Source organism: Pteropus alecto, unplaced genomic scaffold, assembly GCF_000325575.1.
Source record: "Pteropus alecto unplaced genomic scaffold, ASM32557v1 scaffold313, whole genome shotgun sequence".
Classification (NCBI taxonomy): domain Eukaryota; kingdom Metazoa; phylum Chordata; class Mammalia; order Chiroptera; family Pteropodidae; genus Pteropus; species Pteropus alecto.
The window spans coordinates 388,417-407,698 of record NW_006434832.1 but is presented as its reverse complement, the minus strand read 5'-3'; the positions used below and the strand labels follow the sequence as shown (position 1 = coordinate 407,698).

The following is a 19,282-nucleotide window of genomic DNA, read 5'->3' as shown; positions in this document are numbered from 1 at the left end:
TTCTGCTGATGGTGCAGTGGGCCTGGGGTCAGAGTTGGCAACTGTGCCTGGAATAAGGTCAGGATTTCTCAGGACCCTGGGAGAGTTGGGGGTGTCACTCCCTTCAAGGAATCCACTGTCACAGGGCAGAGTGGAGTTAAGTGATCTGCCTGTGAGGGAATTTCAGGCTCCCTGTGTGGTCTGCTCCCTGCGGAATGTGTGGCCACACTAGACCAGGCTTTTCCCTGGGGAAGGACTGGCTAGTGAAAGAAGAGGGTTCCCATCCTTCCTGGCCGTGGACCCCTGGGAGAATGGGGAGGGCGGGACCTACCAAGGATTGATGGGGTTTGTGACTCGAGAGCGCCAGAAAAGCGTCTGCAGGTCCTGGCGCAGGCACTCCCACAGCATCTGACCGGAGCCTTGGCCCTGGCGGCTGGAGCTCACTACAAACTTGTCCAGATATGGAGTGCCCCCCAGTACGGGCTCCGTGGTCAGAATGGCTGCAGCGTTGTACCTGGTGCAGAAGGGAGAGTCGGTCTGGGACTTCTCCTTGGCCCGAAGCTGCCCAGCTCTGTCCCTTCGTCCCTACGCACTGGGGTCCGCAGGCTCACCCCTCAGAGACGTAGACAGAGTGCAGCCGTGGGCGCAGCGAGGCCAAATAGTCGTCGCGGAGCTTCTTGCCGAAGCTGGTGTTGACTAGGTTCACCAGGCGGCCCTGGTCCAGGCTGTCCAGGCTGCGCACTCGCAGCATCCTCTCTGCGTTCTTGAACAGGGTCCCGGATCCTGGGGGGTGGGACGGAGGAGGAAGGTTTAGCCTGACAACTAAGTCCCATCCACTCCTCAGTTTGGCCGGCCTCGTGGGGGTACCAGATAGGACGGGGACTGGTGAAACAATTACCCTCTTTGGGAGATCTCCCCCAGTGAAATGCTTTCCGTGGTCTGCATAGATTTTGAATGTAATATTCACTCAAGGAGATGCATTTTCCATGCAGTTTGTCCTTCAAATTCAGCCCGCAGACTGTAGTCCCACCTACTTCTCCTAGTCCCGCCTATCTCCACGATACCGTGTCCTGCCCCGCCCCGCCCCTGGTCCCGCCCCCTTCTTTCAGCCCCCTCCTTTCCACGTGGTTCCGGACCCCAAGCCACGCCTTCTATGGATCTTCCCACACACCCCCAAGTCACGTCCCGCTGTCTGGTTTCTCGCAAGTTCCAGCCCAGTCAGGTCCACCTCCTTGCTCACCATCGCTAGGTTCGGCGAGAGCAGGAAGCCTTTGCTGTGGCGTCCGCCTACGGCCTCCTTACCAGAGAGGAGGCCGCTTCTCTTCACCCCACCCCGGTATGGCCCGTGGCCCTCACCCTTGTTGCTGAAGAGCTCAGTGAGCAGCGTGCTGGCGGTGGTGATGGCGGCCGAGGAGTGGTGGGGCAGGCGGCTGAGCAAGTCCACGATGAGCTGAATCTGCTGCCTTTCTTTGGTGCTCACCCACTCGGCGCTGGTCACCAGGTCCAGATCAGCAGGCAGGTTCACATTGCTCAGGACCTGCGTCCGGAGCCGGCCATGGACCACCCCACCCCACGGACCTCTCCTCGCTTACCCTTTTACCCTTACCTCCTCCCGGAGTCCTCGGCCAGGGAGGAGTGAGATCTTGGCACCACGGTGAACCTGTCCCTGACACTCCATTGCCCACCCACCTAGCTTAAGAGTGGCTCTGGGGCCCGTCAGGGGGGCGTTCAAGGGGTGCAAGAGAAGGGCTCAGCCAGGCCCAGAGTCGTGGAGAGTGGGACCTGAAATGAGGGGACACACCTTGCGGCTGCTATCCCGCAGGCCGCCTGTGGTATTGAGGAAGATGATTTTGGTGGGCTGCAGCTCCTTGGCCAGCGCCGCGGTCACCTCCAGTGAGTCGAGAAGCACGGAGCGGCGCGCGGTTGTCTCCCCAATGGGGCACAGGATGGGGATGCTGCCCGACTCCAGGCACCACTGTAGCAGGTCGGTCTCCACCGAGACGACGCCGCCGTAGCTGTGGGCCAGAAGTGGTGTTCCGGAGGGCCGCCTCCATTGATCTGGGGCAGGGCGGGCGCAGGCCGTGTAATCTGAGGACGCCATGGCAAGCAGGGGTGCCACTAACCTGGCATGGGGGGCTGGCTCAGTTGCGCCCAGCACCGATCCGCCCGCAAAAAAAGGAACAGCGGTGGCTGCGTTGTGCCTCAGTGCATCCACCAGCACCTTGCAGCTCTGGGCAAGTTGTGCCTTGGCCTCCCAGAAGGAAAGACAGCCTGAGGGAGCCGTGGGAGCTGGCAGCCCCAGGACCACCAGAGGCTTCATGTCCATGCGCTGCAGGAAGGCCAAGGCGAAGGCCAGGCTGGATACACTGAGCCGGCCCTTGAGCACCTCCTCATCCACCTGCGGAGGAATGGGCGTTCAGGAGGCGCAGTGCTGGCCCTGACTCCTGTTGCACAGGCTTGATCCTACAGGCTGGCCCACAGGGCCCTCTTGGTGTCCCCACCCTACCCTGGAGCTGTCAGGCCCCATTTCTTGCCACCAGCACCCACCTGCTCCGCCCTTTGCCCTGTTGGGTCTTGTCGTCCCCTTATCTCACACTAGTGTTCCTCCCTCCGCTCCTCCCCGCGACCTTGGACTCTAGGACACCTTGGGGGGAGGGATGACTCAGGTGACTCCAGTCCAGGTTCCCCACTGGCCATCTGAACCCGTAACTGCGCCCATGGTGGGAGACATTCTCCACTGCATCACACTCGGTGGGTTAGCGTCCTCAGGCTCCTACTCCGGCTGAGCGCGAGGCTTTTGGAAGAGTTCAAAGCCTCGCCCAGTCCCCGGCACCCGTCCCGGCTCTGTAGAGCTCCCGGTTCCAATCCGCAGAGTCTGAAGAGTCTGCAGTTGGTCCTGCCATGACTGGCGACATGTCGCCACACAACCCCCATCCCTCGCTGTGACATGGTCAGCGCCGGGCTCTGCTCACCTCGATGACAGCGAAGGGCTTGTCTGGCGGGGGGTGGCAGGTTTGGAATTGCGTGAGCCAGTGGCGCGCCTCCCCGGGGCTGGCCCCGCACTGGTTCAAGAAGGCCTGGATGTCCCGCTGTACCAGCGAGCGGCTGCCTGGGGCCTCAGCGGATTCGGGGGGCACCGGAGGCGCGGGGAGCGGCGTCCACGATGACTCCTCCGCTGCAGGCGAGTGGACTTCATCATCCGCGCCCACGACCGCCTCTAGTGTGGACGGCACGGGAGCCCAGGCAGTGCTGAGCCAACGGCCGGGGCTCGCGCCCCTCGCTGCTGGCTGCCGAGCGCTCCCACTCAACCTCCAGGTGCCCGCATTCCCTCGGGGGCTGAGCAGCCTCCCGCCGGCAGCTGTGGCCCGCAGGGCCCAGGCTAACCGCGCGGTCGCCATGACAACCAAACCCTCTCGGCCCCCTCCTACCCCCCCGCCCCCATACACACGAGTGACCGTCTGTCCGGAGCTCCAGGCTCTGGGGGCTCTTAACCTGCTGCGGGGTGGAGCTGAACCTGCTGGAGCGGGGCGCGGCAGGGGGGCGGAGTCGCCTCTGGGTGCGTTTGAAGAGGGTCAGACCACGGGTCAGAGGGCGGGGCCCACAGGATCCTCCGCCCCTGGTGTGTAGTGGCCGAAACCCACTAGCGAGGGTCACGTGGCTAAGATAAAGGGTGCCGAGAGTCTTTAATCTGCTGCCAAGGCCCGTTCCAGGAAGGGCTCCGTGGACCCAGGGATGGCTTTGGGGGTCTGCGGGGGGTCTTCGACGATTAAAGGGGAATCTGACTAGGGTAAGAGGAGAGAGCCAGGGCAGGGATGGCTCTACCCTGTTGTCTGAGCTCAAAGACTGGAATCATGAAGTTACCAGGATTTGTTAAACTCCAGCTACTGGGTACCACCTAGAAGAAATTTGTCATATCTTCAAATTATCCCTTATTCTTATTAAAATTTTTCTTTAAACTTTTTAAACTTAAAATGTATCCATATCAGGACTCTAACTAGAATGCCAGTATCGCTGACCATAAACCGAAAAAAATCTTAAGAATAAAGTGAGAACAAAACAATGTTATTAAATTCCAGCTGAATTGTGTTACCTGCTCTCTTGGTAACACAGATTAACAAGTGCCAGATGTTAAAGATACTCTAGCACCCTGGGAGGCTTTCTGCTGGTAGACATAATAAATAGCTGATAATAGCTGACACATGTAGAATGCCATGCACTGTGCAAAGCACTTCACAATAACTTTTAATCCCCACAATGAGTCCAAGATGTGTATTATTATTATTCTCATTTTACATATAAAGAAACTGAGGCACAGAAGTATGTGAGTGCCAAGTTCACTCAGCTCATAAGCAGTGGAGCTGGTCTTTGAAGCAAAGCATTTCTGATGTGGATCCATGTTCTGAAGCAAGATTTAAAAAGGATTTGGAAACTTTCACAAGATGTGACTCAACGTTACTTATTACTGTATCCTTTTGCTGCCTAAAGGCTCTGCAGTTGTACACATCTTACACTAGGTATGCTCTGATCAATGGAGTCTCTCCCCACCTCCATTGTTACAGAGAAGGAAACAAACTGTAGAGGGGTGATGTCTTGACCAAGGTCACACAGCTTTAGTGTCAAGGCCAGACACTAGGCATCCTAAGTTTCCACTCCAGGCTCATTCCTTCCTTATGTGTAGCTCTGTACTACCCAGGCTAGGCTCCTGGGACTCTGCCTGAATGGGGATCAATGGCTTGGGCTTCTTCTCTCCTGAATATCCCAGAGGATGCTGGGTAAGTGCACCAAGCCCTTCTGGAGTTCCCCTACCGGCACACACATACAGGTACATCCATGAACATGCCCACTCCCAGACAGAGGACTCCTGGCAGGGGGAGGGGGAGCTGATCTTTGTGACCTCCATTAACTTTTCCACTTTCCTATTTAGAAATCCTGGATTCTAACAGGGAGTGAGGCAATCGCATGGAGAGTCTATACCCCCTACCCTGTGGGGTCACCTTCAGGGCCTTTTTTCTCTTCCCACTTTACTGCTGCCAGTCCCTCCCACCCCCCAACACATACACATACACTTCCCAGAATCCACCACAGGAAGTGGTCCTAGCCCCTGAGGCACAATCGTCTTCCTCCCCTCTGCCCTCAGAGCCCCCAATCTCAGAGTTGCTTCCCCTCCAAGGCTCTGTCTGTATCTGAACCTCTCATCAGCGTCCACCTTCCTCTGCCCATCTGCACTCAGGATTCTTCCTCAGTCTTCCTCTCCCTTTGCTGTTCTGGGTCTACCCCTGCACTGGCCTCTCTTTACTCCTTCCCATCCAAATGTATGTCCCTTCCAGGTCCTTCCTCCCAGCTGTGGCTGAGTCCTGTCTCCTGCCAACTTGGGGCCCCCAGGGAGAGCAAGCAAGGATGGCCTCTCTCTTCAGACTGGGGGCTTCCTGAGGGCCAACAGCATCAGCCCCATTTCCCCTGGGTCATGGGCGGACACTGGCTGGGGAGTGGCTTCTCACTCCTTTGGGCTTCAGTCCAGAGGGCTGTGGCCCCAGGCGTCCAATGGGGCACAGGGATACCCCAAGTAGATGATTAACTGCAGGCCCAGCCAGTGACCCTGGGGCTACTTTGTCTCCATTTTCTCTCCCTGGGGAAGGCCAGCCTCTGGTCGAGGAACTGGTCCTGCTTTCTGGAGGAAATGAGTGTGGGTGTTTGGGGTCAACACCCCTACCTGACCCTACCCCAGGCCCTCTGAACTGAAGGCCTACAGTATTATTTTTGGCCTCTGGTTCTACTCTAATTTTCTTTTTTCCCCTCTGAAGCTGGGTGTTGTTTCGTTTTGCTTTTCAGAGCAAAGCCTGTTGTCCCTGTGTCCAGAATCAGGCTCCTGGCTTCTCACAATTAGAAGCAGACACACCCCTTTGAGACCATATCCATTTACCCACATATAGAGGCACATGGCCACACTCATTCACATACCAGATTGGTATTTGTCATGTGAGAGATGTTTAGTAAAATGAATGAATGAGGAGAAGACAGAAAGAAGTAAAGCCCGTGGAAAGGGAAGTCTGGCTTTGGTTTGTGGGGTCTGTGGAATCATGTTTGTGGTGTTGGACCTAGGACTGCCCAGACAGCCCCAAGGTGGTCTTTTCATCTGTGAAGAGGTGGAGCCCAATGGGTGCTGTCTCAGAGATGGACCTGGAGGGTGTGACAAATGGGAGTGTACAAAGGCCTTTCCAGTCAACAAGTTTTTCTGAGCACATACTATGTGCCAGGGGCTGAACTAGGTGATCTGAGGACGCAGTCTCATTTTTCCAGGCCGGAAGTCAGAAGGCCCGGGCTCTGCCACTTCCTAGGCTGCAAAGATTTGGGCAAGGCATTTAACTTCCGTGAGCCTCAGTTTTCTCACATGTAAAATGGGAGAAAGAGAATAAAACTTCATTTTATTGCATTGTGGTGAAGATAAAAAGTTCCCCATGGGCATGCAGTCAGCAAATCTAGACCATGGGAAACTTTATAGGACAAATGACCTGGTTTCTTCAACAATTAAGTTACAAGACATAGAGTAGGACAGGGAAGGATGAACAGATTAAAAAATATATTTTAAAGTCTCTTAATCATTTGGATTTTGATTCAAACAAACCATAAAAAATTAGATAATCAGAGACATTTGAGCACAAAGGATATTTGAGATATTTTAGGTGTCATTATGATCATGTGTTATGTTTTTAAAAGTATCCCATATCTTTTAGTCTACATACTGAATATTTATAGGTGAAATGGTAATATGCCTTGAATTTGCTTCAAAATAACTATGGAGGGGTGAAAGTGGCTGGGGGAACAGATGAAACAAGACTGGCCATGAGTTAGGAGTTGACATTTGTTGAAGCTGGACAATGGGTACAGGGGGTTCATTATAGTACCTCTCCACTTTTGCGTTTGCCTGGACATCTTCAAAATAAAAAAAAAGATTCAAAGAATTCCTGTATGCACAAGTTCCCAGTCTGACATAATGTAAATGCTCAGTAAAAGTTAGTTTGCTTCCTCCAGGCATAGTTTTCCTCCAAGGCACAAATCTGTGAAATACTGGATTCTGCAAATATATATAGTACAAGGTGGAGAAGGGAGCCCCTGATTGGTGGATTGATATATTCAGTTCTAAGTGTGCTATGAACCTCTTGTCCAGCTCTCTACTATCTGCCTCTCTCTGGCTGCTGTCCTGGGGGTTATTAAAAGGAAGAGATTATCGGCAGAGAGGTGTCCCAGACAGGAACATCTGATAGAGACCTTCTCTTTGATTAGAAGAGGGAGAGAAAGAGAGAGAGAGGGAGAAGGAGAGGGAGAGGGAGAGAGAGACAGAAGAATTTGTCACCAACCCTATGATAGAAAGGGTCTTCAGGTTACAATCTCTGGAGACTGGAGGTACTTAGGAAAGGCTACTATCCTGATAATAGCAAACTTTCTCAGGTACTGTTCCAATCACGTGATATGTATTTACTTAATTCTAACAATAATGCCATGAAATAGGCATTACCATTATTAAGGAGATCCTAGGAGGCTGGTTTTAGACAAGTGGAGGTAAGGTGCTTTCAGGGCACAGGTAGAGCTTCCTAGCAGACAACTGGAAAAGGGGCCCAGAGCTCAGGAGAGAGGTTAGGGTTGGGGAGGCCCTGGAGAGGTGATAGACAAAGCCCCTGAGTGTGGGCATGTGCTGCCAGGAGAGGGCTGCAGAAGGAGGAGCCTGAAATGGAGAGGCTGGAGGAGCCCAGAGTAGGAGGTCCATGAGGAGTCACCCAGAATCCCTGGGTGGAGATGCTTCAGGAAGTAAGGCGCAGCCTAGAGTATAGACACCTCAAAGTCTGAGAAAAGGCCTTTGGCTTCACGCCTCAGTGACGCTTCCATTTCAGTGGGGTGATGGGGAGTAGGGTGGGAAAGCCAGGTGGCAGAGGGTTGGGGAGGGTTCTGGGATGGTCACAGCATGGAACTCCTGGGGAAATTGTGGCTAGAGAAAGAAGCAGAGCCTGGTTACTCGAAGTGTTGTCCGTGGCACCACCTGGGAGCCGGTTAGAAATGCAGAATCTGGGGCCCACTCTCAGCCTACTGAATGAGAACCTGCACTTTAACGAGACCCCAGGGAATTCTATGTGGATTAAAATCCAAAAAGTTTCGTGGAGCAGAGATGTAAGCTGGTCCAGAGAGGTCGAGAAAGGTGGCACTCAATATAGGGATGTCCCTAGTGAGTATGAGGTGAAGACGCTGGGGTGGAGCTGGACTGAGGGGTGTTGCATGTGAATGTTTAGGGCTGTGCAGGGCTTGGGTGCTGTGTGGGACTCTGTTAAGGTAGTGTAGTGAGAAGTGGTACTTCCTGTCCCATGGCTATAAGCTCCCTGAGGTACCCATCTGTGTGCCGCCCAGAGGAGAGAGAAGTGTGTAGAAGTGTTGTGTGTCTGTGTGTGTGTGAGGGTGAGGTGTGGGACAGAGTTCCTGTGTGTCTTTGTATGTTTTTGTGTTTTCACGTGTTGAAAGGGACCGCAGGCCTGTTTTTCCATGTCCCTGCTCTCTGGAGCATCGTGAAAGCAAAAACCACTGAACAGACAGGTCATGTTGAGCCATGTTTTCCTCTTGTCCTGAAGGGAAAAAAAATGTAATGTAGGTTGGAGCCCACACTAAAGCGGCATTAATTTCCTCTTCCTCATATTGATTGTGCTGTAGAGAGAGAGAGGGAGAAGGAGAGGGAGAGGGAGAGAGAGACAGAAGAATTTGTCACCAACCCTATGATAGAAAGGGTCTTCAGGTTACAATCTCTGGAGACTGGAGGTACTTAGGAAAGGCTACTATCCTGATAATAGCAAACTTTCTCAGGTACTGTTCCAATCACGTGATATGTATTTACTTAATTCTAACAATAATGCCATGAAATAGGCATTACCATTATTAAGGAGATCCTAGGAGGCTGGTTTTAGACAAGTGGAGGTAAGGTGCTTTCAGGGCACAGGTAGAGCTTCCTAGCAGACAACTGGAAAAGGGGCCCAGAGCTCAGGAGAGAGGTTAGGGTTGGGGAGGCCCTGGAGAGGTGATAGACAAAGCCCCTGAGTGTGGGCATGTGCTGCCAGGAGAGGGCTGCAGAAGGAGGAGCCTGAAATGGAGAGGCTGGAGGAGCCCAGAGTAGGAGGTCCATGAGGAGTCACCCAGAATCCCTGGGTGGAGATGCTTCAGGAAGTAAGGCGCAGCCTAGAGTATAGACACCTCAAAGTCTGAGAAAAGGCCTTTGGCTTCACGCCTCAGTGACGCTTCCATTTCAGTGGGGTGATGGGGAGTAGGGTGGGAAAGCCAGGTGGCAGAGGGTTGGGGAGGGTTCTGGGATGGTCACAGCATGGAACTCCTGGGGAAATTGTGGCTAGAGAAAGAAGCAGAGCCTGGTTACTCGAAGTGTTGTCCGTGGCACCACCTGGGAGCCGGTTAGAAATGCAGAATCTGGGGCCCACTCTCAGCCTACTGAATGAGAACCTGCACTTTAACGAGACCCCAGGGAATTCTATGTGGATTAAAATCCAAAAAGTTTCGTGGAGCAGAGATGTAAGCTGGTCCAGAGAGGTCGAGAAAGGTGGCACTCAATATAGGGATGTCCCTAGTGAGTATGAGGTGAAGACGCTGGGGTGGAGCTGGACTGAGGGGTGTTGCATGTGAATGTTTAGGGCTGTGCAGGGCTTGGGTGCTGTGTGGGACTCTGTTAAGGTAGTGTAGTGAGAAGTGGTACTTCCTGTCCCATGGCTATAAGCTCCCTGAGGTACCCATCTGTGTGCCGCCCAGAGGAGAGAGAAGTGTGTAGAAGTGTTGTGTGTCTGTGTGTGTGTGAGGGTGAGGTGTGGGACAGAGTTCCTGTGTGTCTTTGTATGTTTTTGTGTTTTCACGTGTTAAAAAAGGTCAACCTATGGAAATTTCATATGGTTCGTCCTAAAAGGTGCATGTTCCAAAGTGAGGTAATGTGTAAGTAGGGAACTGTGCGGTATCAGGAAACTGTCCTAAGGATGCATTGTCAGCCTCATGGCCTGGAAATGCAGGGCGCCAGGTCCCAACAAGTAAGGATACTGATTTCATTGTGCGTCTGCAGGTTGTAATTACACACTATTGCCACGCGGGGGCAATGCCTGCTCGGCCACTCCGTATTAGGTCCGGATGAGTCCCCGACTGGACGCGCAGGGTCGGGCTGCAGTGTCAAGATCCTCAAAGGAAAGCAATGCGCAGGAGGGGCGAGTGGAAACCCGCCCTGGGAGGCTGGGGTGGGGGTCGATTTCCTGGTGCTCAGGCTTACTGCTTCTCCTCCGGGACTCTGGCTATCCCCACCCTCAACCAATGCCTTCCCAGAGCCTTCGCGGGCCTCTCTGGGATCCCGATACCCCAACCCTTTTCCATGAAAACCCAGCCGAGGGTTGCGGGAGTGATGGTGCAGCCTATGGGAGGAGTCGGGGGCAAAGGCACTAGGAGGAGTAGGAGGTTTTATTTGGAGCAAAGGTGGGAAGAGGGGCCTCAAGTATCCTCAGCTGAGACACATTAATGGAGTGTCCACTGTACCCGGCAGGGTGTTGGACGAGTGGACCCTGGGATAGGGAGCGGTCTTTGTTTTGATCTGTTGTCAGAACAAGCGGATTGAAGTCCAAGCCTCGAAGACTGGCCTTGGGCTCGCTTTCCTCGATACCTTACCGGTTGCTGCGGCTCAGACTGAGAAACCCCAGGGGAATACTGACTAGTGTTCGCTGACTTGCTTGCTGGTGTGGTGCGGCAGGCGAAGGGCAAAGCAGAGGGCAAGTTGAGGCCAGAGGTGTGGATGCGGGTTAAATAGACCAGGGGACCCTCGGCAGGGTTTTGAGGGGAGTGGCCTCATCCCCTCTGGGCTTTTGGAAGATAAGGAATGGATTCGGACATGGGATGGGAGTGGTGGGGTGGTAGATCGCAGGCAGAGAGACCAGGATCCTGACAATAGGACTGGAAAGAGGAGCTGTAGTTACAATTAGGATTGACTTTTTTTTAAAGCGAAACTTTTTATTGTAAAAATAACAGGAAAATTACTAAAAACTAGATAAATGGAAACTACCTAGCCTACTAATACCTGCTGTTTGCATTTGGTCTGTTTCTTTCCAAGCTCTTTTTATACACTTTAAAAACATGGCCGTTATTGTGTACATACAATTAATTTTCCTAGGTTTTCACTTAAGATGTCATAAACATTTTTCATATTACTTCCTGTATTGGTTTCCTGGGGTTGCTCTAACAAAATATCACAAACGGGGCGCTTAAAACAGCAGAAATGTATTTTCTCATTGTTTCCGAGGTTAGAAGTCCAAGATCAAGCTGTCAGCAAGGCCACATTCCCTCTGAAACCTTTAGGGGAGAATCCTTCCTTGTCTTTTCTAGCTTTTGGTGTTTGTGGGCAATCCTTGGCATTACTCAGCCTGTAGACACACTGCTTCGGTCTCTGGTTCCATGGTCACATGGCTATCTTCTCCCACTGTGTGTCTCTTTTTCTCATAAGGACACTAGTCATATTGGACTAAGTGCCACCCTACTCCAATATGACCTCATCTTAACTAAGTACATCTGCAATGGCCCTACTTCCAAATAATGTCACATTCTGAGGTACTGGGGGTTAGGACATTAACATATCTTTTCAAGAGACACAAGCTAACCCTTAGCATTTCCTAACTGTGCTTTAAGTGACTGCCTAATATTTCAACAAGAGTAAAATTCCTTTCACTTAGTCAATTTGTTATTATTAAACATGGCTTGCATCCAATTTATATATGATTATAAACAGTGTTGTAATTCTGAGGTACTGGGGGTTAGGACTTCAACATATCTTTTCAAGAGACACAAGCTAACCCTTAACACTTCCTAACTGTGCTTTAAGTGACTGCCTAATATTTCAACAAGAGTAAAATTCCTTTCACTTAGTCAATTTGTTATTATTAAACATGGCTTGCATCCAATTTATATATGATTATAAACAGTGTTGTAATTAGCACTTTATGCATAGAAATTTTCCTCGTATTGAATGATTTTTTTAAGGATAAATATTCAGAAGAGGGAATATCTGATCAAGGTTTATGAAGAATTTTAATTATATTATGGGTTTGGGGAGAGGTATGGTATGGAGAGAGGAAACACAAAGAAGCAAAATGAAGAAGAATTAACCACAGGCCCATCAGCCAGTTTCCTTCTGCCAGTCTGCCATGTATTTTTATACATACTTACTATACATATTATTTTTCTGGTGGAGATCTTACTGTAGGTGACATTTTGTATCCTGCTTTTCCCACTTAATATTAAATCCTAAACAGTTTCTCATTTCATAAACTTCATAATTATCTTTTGGATGACTACATAATGTTATACTGTAGAAATATTTCTAATTTTAATATAGATTATATGCTATTAGATGTTTATGATGCTTCCAAGCTTTTACTATTATAAATAAACTGTGATATATGTTTTTATGCTTATATTTCTGAATTGAGTTTATTTCAGTAAGTGCCCAGAAACTGAATTTCTGGATCAAAGTTGCTTTTCAAAAGGGTTGTGCCAACATGCACTCTCATCAGCCATTAATGAGCGGCTATGTCTATTTGCCAGCACTCTTGCCAGCTGTGAGTTTTATCTTTTTTTTTTTTTTAACTTTTGAAATCTTACCAGGTAGAACATGGATGGTATCCTGTTTTGTCTTTTTTTGGTTACCAGTAATGGTGACTATCCTTATGCTGTTTTTCCTCTTTTGGAGTTATCTGTTCATGTTCATTTATCTTTTGAGGATCTTAATGTTTTACTTAGAGACTTGTATATTCATTTTACATATGAAAGATATTAACCTTTTTTCATAGCTGCCATATGGATGTTTTTTAGTCTGTTCACTCTTCCATTAAAAAACAAATAGTTGTTAGGAAATACAAATCAAAGCAACAGTGAGATGTCATCTTCGACCCATTAGGATGGCTACTATCGAAACCCCCAGAAAATAACAAGTGCTGGCAAGGATGAGGAGAAATTGGAATCTTTGTGCATTGTTGGTGGGGATGTCAAATGGTACAGCTACAGAAATAGTATGGCAGTTTCTTAATTAAGATGGTAAATTTTATGTTATGTATATTTTACTACAATTAAAAAATTTTAAATAACTGGAAAATATAATAGATATCTACTAAAAAAACTTACTGAGTTCTACTCTGTGTAAAGCATCTCTGTGCTGGGCATGGGGAACCTAAGATGTCAAGGTGCTACGGACCATGAAAATTGAAATAGAAATCGACTTTCACAACACAATTTCATCTGTGTTTTGGTAAAGGGTTGAGCAGCGGGGAGTGTGCGGAGCACTTAGGGATGACAGACAACCCAGAGCCAGTGAGGCGAGGGATGGAGGGAGTCAGGGAGGATTCCTTGTGGATCTGAGTCTAGGACCAATCAGGTGTTAACCCAGTGAGGAGAGGTGGGCTGGTTTGTAATTTCAGTTATGCGCTTTTATGACATGCGCCTGTTTAACGCTTAGGTGGGCAAGGCTATTGACCTTTCGCTGTGATTTCTTCCAGAGCTTTTACCCTCATAAAGGTCTCTTCCCTCTGGAGGTCTGATTATTTGTTTCTTCCTGGTTTTCTATGGTTTAATCTGTTTTTATGTTTAACTCTTTAAACTACCTGGAAGTTATTTTGGTGATTGGTAGGGGGAATAAGGGACTCTAGGGGAAAGGTGGAGAGGCAGAAAGAGGGGAGGCTGGACGGCTGCAGGGAACCCTCCTTCCTGACACTGTTCACCCTCTCTCTTCCCTGTGGTTGTTTTAGGTTATGGGCGGGGTGGATACGTGGCCAAAGCCTGGATGATTGGAGGTGATGACCTGGTAAAACCGTGTTGGACTTGAAGTATGAGGGATGCAGAGCTGACTGCTGTAAGGGCTTCCAATTTAGGGATTAAACAAGATGGGACGGAGGTATACATGCCATCTCTCCCTGCTCATCCCCTGCTGCTCAAGCCGTCACTCTATCTCTGTTCCCACTTTCCTTTCCTTGTAAATAATTTTATTTATCTGTTCATTCACTTGTTTGGGCTGTGTTTTTGCTAGACTGTAAGCCTCAAAAGGGAACAGGCCTCGTCTGTCTTGCTCTCTGTCATATTCTCAGTGCCTGGAGCACAGACTGGCACACAGTAAGTGCTCAGGGAATGTTAGGTGAATGAATGAAAGGAAAGAATGGCCTCTTTGCACTATCCCCACAGTGGTGTGGGCATGGAGGAAGCAGAAAGAGCTGCCATTCTGAGCTCTCTTCTCCAATGCCGATGGGCAGATTGCTGGATGAGGAGCTGATGATCCAGACCCCCAATGTGGAGTTAACCCCTCATCGTCTGATTTTCAGGTCTGCATTCCATCAGGGGCAGGGAGGCTGAGGGGCTGGGAGTCTCTCACCCACAGATGCCCTTTGTAGCTGAAGCTGAGGATCAGCTGGACACAGGGGTAGGGGCCAGGCCTATGTCTCCGCTCAAAGGACGGGCCAGGGGAGGTGAGGCTGAGTCATGGAGGAGCTGTTTCTGCTGAAGTTCCGTGTCTCAGGGGTTCGGAGACATTCATTACAGCCAGCAGAAGTAATTAAGCCAGAGAGCAGCAGGGGTTCAGGGAAGGGAGGCCTGATTTTCTCAGGAGGCTCCTGGTGCAATTAATAAGGGCAGAGGAAGAGAGAGGTCTGCCCAGCCTGAGATTATCGATAACAGAGACACAACTTCAGGGCCACAGTCACTCACATCTGTGCTGACCACCAGAGGAGGGGGTGGACACCAGCCAGAGGAATGTGCTGGCATCTGGCCCCACGAAGCAGCCGGAGACAGGAAAGAACTTGAACCAGGGCCAGGATGGCCTGAGCTTGAGCCCTGGCCTTGCCATTTACCTGCTGTGGAACCTGGGATAGGTTGCTTAACCTTTCTGAGCTTTAGTTTCCTTATCAGTAGAACAGAGCTAATAACACGTACCACGTAGGATTGCTATACACATTAAATGTGAACTGCTTAGGCCGGCATGCAGCAAACACACGTAGAGCTGGAATTCAAAAAGTGGTTTGTGCGGCTGGACATGAGAAACCACATGTGAGCAAGTGACTGCGCCGAGGGGCAGGGACATGCAGGCTCCCCTGACAGTGGCCCGAGGTGGTGAGTCCTGGGGTAGGCATACCAGCCTTGGGTATGGTTTAATGAACACCCACTCTGGGTTTTTCTCCATTATCGGCGATCCTTACAGTGTGACCTTGCAAGGGCATTATTCTGATTCCCATGTACAAATGAGGAAACCAAGGATCTCAGGGCAATTGGCTTGCTGAAAATCAGTGGGCTGTAGAGCTGGGATTCCAGTTTAGGCCTGTCTGGTGCTACAGTCCTCAAATGATCCTTTCCTTTAGGCTGCAAGACTACAGAAACTTGGGGTGCACCAGCCACAGAAATCATGTGACTTAGTTCTGGGATGAACCATGGGAGGTAATGGGCACCTAGCCCCCTCCTCAGACACCCTAAATGCCACCTCTCCTGAACATACACTTGGGTGTGTGTCTTTAGGAGAGAAGTACCTGGACACTCATCTCTCTCTTTAGGGACCAAGGGGGTGTCCACACCCCGTTACCAAATCCTGGAGAACCTTAAATCTGTTCCTCCCAGGCACTGGGCCTGGCCTCTGCTTTTTCTTTAGTGATACCAAAGCTCCTCTTGGCACTGGTCCTTCTTCAGGCCCTCATTCCTGGCCAGAGGACCGGGTGGGGAAAGGGAGAAGGGCTTTGGTGCTGAGGCAGGAAGGTGGTGGTGGTGAGAGGCATTCAGTTGTAGTTCTAAGGCCTATGACAAGATGTGGGGTGGGGGGATAGGGAACTGATGGGCAGACTCCTGCCTTGCAGAGGGAAGGCAGGAATGAAGGGGATGACAACAGGTGGGGTTTGGGTGAGACACCCATGGCCAGGGTAGGGGTCCCTGTGGGCGAGTAGGCCAGAGGGCAGCTTTCAGGAAGTCTGGGGGCCCCACGGAGGAGCAAAAGTCAACAACACGTTTCTCTAGTCTGGACTAAAAAAATGGAAGAAACAATACTTTATGGATTATACGTTTTTTTGTTCTCATTTCTTGTTGGTTTTTAACTTTCTCAGTTAAAACTTTTCTGATTATAAAAATAATAAGTGAACTATAAAAATTACAGAGAAATATAAAGAAAATATCACCTGTAATCTCATCCTAGGATATAACCACTCTTAATATTTTTATGAATAGAATATCCCTACAAGATTTACACACACACACACACACACACACACACACACACACGTATATACATACACACATGTATATTTATATACTTGGAATTATTCTGTATGTACCAATTTTTGTACTATGCTTTTTTCCCATGTAAGCATATGTCATAAATATTTCCTGTCATTTAACATTTTTCTAATGGGCTTAAATTATTTGGTTAAATTATTAAAAATTTAAAAATTTTTTTCAATTACAGTTGACATACAATATTACATTAGTTTAAGGCATACAACATAATGATTAGACATTTATATAACTTGTGAAGTGATCACCCCAATAAGTCTAGTGCCCACCCGACACCCCTATTGCAGTTATTACAATATTATTGACTATATTCCCTGGGCTGTACTTTATATCCCCATGACTATTTTTATAACTGGCAATTTCTATTTCTTAATCCCGTCACTTTTTCTACCCTAAAACATGATTTTTAATGACTCCAGCAAAATAGTACATTTTTCATATATACTATAATTTTCCTGTTGGCCATTTTGAATATTTGTGTTGTGTCTCTCTTTGTGTGTGTGTTATTTTTGATTGCTGCTGAGATGGGTATCCTTGTGCTTATCTCTGGATAGATCCACTGGTTATACTCACAGAAATGGAAACCTCGGATTAGGGGTATACACATGTTACTCTAAAGTAGCCTCCCGAAAGTCCTCTTACAATATTATTGCTAGTGTTTGCAAAAGAGCTTACTATAGCCTGGGCAGCACTGGGCGTTAACATTGCCAATTTTTTTAATTGAGGAAAAGTATGTCTTTGTTTTAATTTGCATTTTTTATTAATAGTGAGACTGTATACATATTTTTCACATTTATTAGTGATTTGTATATTGTCTTTGCTCACTTTTTAAAATGGGGTGTCTGTTATATTCTCATTGATTTGTAGATATTCTCATATATTTCAGATCCTAATGCTTCTTTGGTTGTATATGTTATGAATATGTTTTCTTAATTTGAGTTCTGCCTTTTAGTTCTTTTAATAATATAGAGAAGCATTACATTTTAATGTAGTTTAATTTATAAAAAGTTTTCTTTATAATTCTTCCATTCGTTTTTGTATTTAGAACGGCCTTTTCTTTTTCTAAAGTCAATAACCACTTTTCTACCAGTTTGGAAGAGAAACAAACAAATAATATCATGCCGGATACCACCACCTCATGCGTTCGGGCTGGATTTAATTAGCAGCAAAATCGAGATTTAATGATCCCATCAGGAGCTGGTCTAGACTTAAGACAATCAATTGCAATAACCTCAGAGCACACTCATGCCTGACACCCAGATGCAGTGGGCAGGGCATAGAAGTGGCAGCACAGAGGCCTGCCTAGGACTGTCCCCCTTCTGTGCCTCAGTTTCCTCATCGGTAAATGGAGGAGGCTGGTCCAACTAGCTGGTCTCTTAGGAGAAGGCAGGCGCAGGCTCTGGGTTCAGACAGCACTGGGTTCGAATCCACGCGCTGGGTTTTCAACCTCTCTAAGCAAGCAGTGTCCACCTCTGTAAGATGGAGGTGATAACAGTGCATCCCCCACTCTCAGAGTTGTTGGGAAATTGTTGGGAAGATGAAATCAGATGATAGTTATGCTTCTTAAGCAGCCGCAATCAAGCCTCGGTCAAGTTAGGTGTTATTACTAGTAGTAGTAGCAGGGGTGGTGGTCGAAATGTTTAGGAATTCTCGAGGAGCCTCCTGCTCCCACCTGCTGAGAATCCAAGTCAAGACATACGTCCTTGGCTGGCGGTGTAGACGACCACGGAGGGGTAGGCAGGACGGGGTAGGGAGAGGCTTACACGGAGCAGCCACGGCTGGTGGGGCTGTGGGTGAGGGACGTAGGGAGAGAGGCTGACGAACAGGATCCGCAGCCGCCGGAAAGCTCAGGGAAGGCTCCCCTGGGCGGGGGCCCTCCTAACAGCGACCCCATCATTTCCCCGGATCTCTGGGGCCATCGGAGGCGGGGCGGGGGGGGGTCAGGGACTGACTGTCCCCTTCGCTCCCTCCGGTCCTTATCAGCGGCCGCCGGATAAGGGCGGCGGCGCTGGGGTTCCGGGGGCTGCGGCTAATGGACGCGGCGGCCCCGCGCGCGGGCGCAGTGTTTGCGGAGATAAACGCCGCTCCGGCTCCGCCGCCCCGCCGCTCTGTACACAGACTGCACTTAGCTGCGCAAACAGCAGTTCTCCTCGGGACGCCCAGGCCGGGCCGCCCCCACCCCCCGAACGCCACTGGCGGCGGAGGATCTCCGGGTGGGCGGCGCGGGTGACCGTGGCGGTCACTGGCCAGAGCAGGCGCGTGGGGGGACTCGGGGTGAATGAGCCAGCCCGTGGATGTCGCCGGGGCTATGGTGTGGACTTGCACACGTGTGGGTCTGAATAAAAGCGTGGATCGCTGTGCAACCTCTAGGTTCCCGAGGGTGAGAGTTGTGTGCCTGAGCTTGTGGGAGGTGTGAGCAGTGGGTGTACCAGTGGCGATCTGAGGGACCGCTCCTATGGGCGTGAGCCCCCAGGGCACAGCCCTCACGTCCTGCAGTGTCCCCTCCAGCCAGGCCCTGCTCCTTCTGCTCCCCATAGCGGACCTCTGTCCACAGCTCCCTAACAGACCTCACCTTCTTCCCCTCGGGGACAGGCAGCCAGGCCCCTGGATTCCCAAAAGAGGAGAGTCTCAGGCTGCCTGTGCCTCAGCGGGGTGGGGCCTGTGGGACACTGAGCAGGCCCCAGAACCAGGAGCTACATCAGAGGGTCCCGTGGGAGAGCCCCTGGAAAGCGGCTGATACTCTCTCACTGCCTCCTTCATCCCAGGACAGTCAGCTCTGCCCCCAAATCCTTCCTTGGCCTCCTTTCTTCTGCTGCCAGCTGCCTTCAGGACCTTAATATGCTGCTGGAGGCTACAGATTTGGGGACACACACTCTCCTCTTTCTCCTTCTCCTTCTCTTCTTCTTAGGATGCCCTGTGCCCAAGGTGGTCTGGGGGAGAAATGAGCAGCTGCCCCAGACTAGGGAGCCTGCGGAACATAGACTGGCCA

General features: G+C 50.0%; 1 protein-coding gene across 1 annotated transcript in view; it reads right to left on the bottom strand.

The window, feature by feature from the left end:
• NAGS (N-acetylglutamate synthase) overlaps positions 1-3,377 on the bottom strand; it is a 5,615-nt gene extending 2,238 nt beyond the window's left edge. Inside the window, exons 1-6 of the mRNA XM_006910098.2 lie at positions 2,952-3,377; positions 2,103-2,377; positions 1,781-1,994; positions 1,336-1,516; positions 591-762; positions 311-493 (exon numbers count right to left, since the gene is read on the bottom strand). Coding sequence (XP_006910160.1) covers positions 311-493; positions 591-762; positions 1,336-1,516; positions 1,781-1,994; positions 2,103-2,377; positions 2,952-3,377 — 1,451 coding nt within the window. The remainder of the gene's footprint in view (positions 1-310; positions 494-590; positions 763-1,335; positions 1,517-1,780; positions 1,995-2,102; positions 2,378-2,951) is intronic.
• Between the last annotated feature and the right edge of the window lie 15,905 nt (positions 3,378-19,282).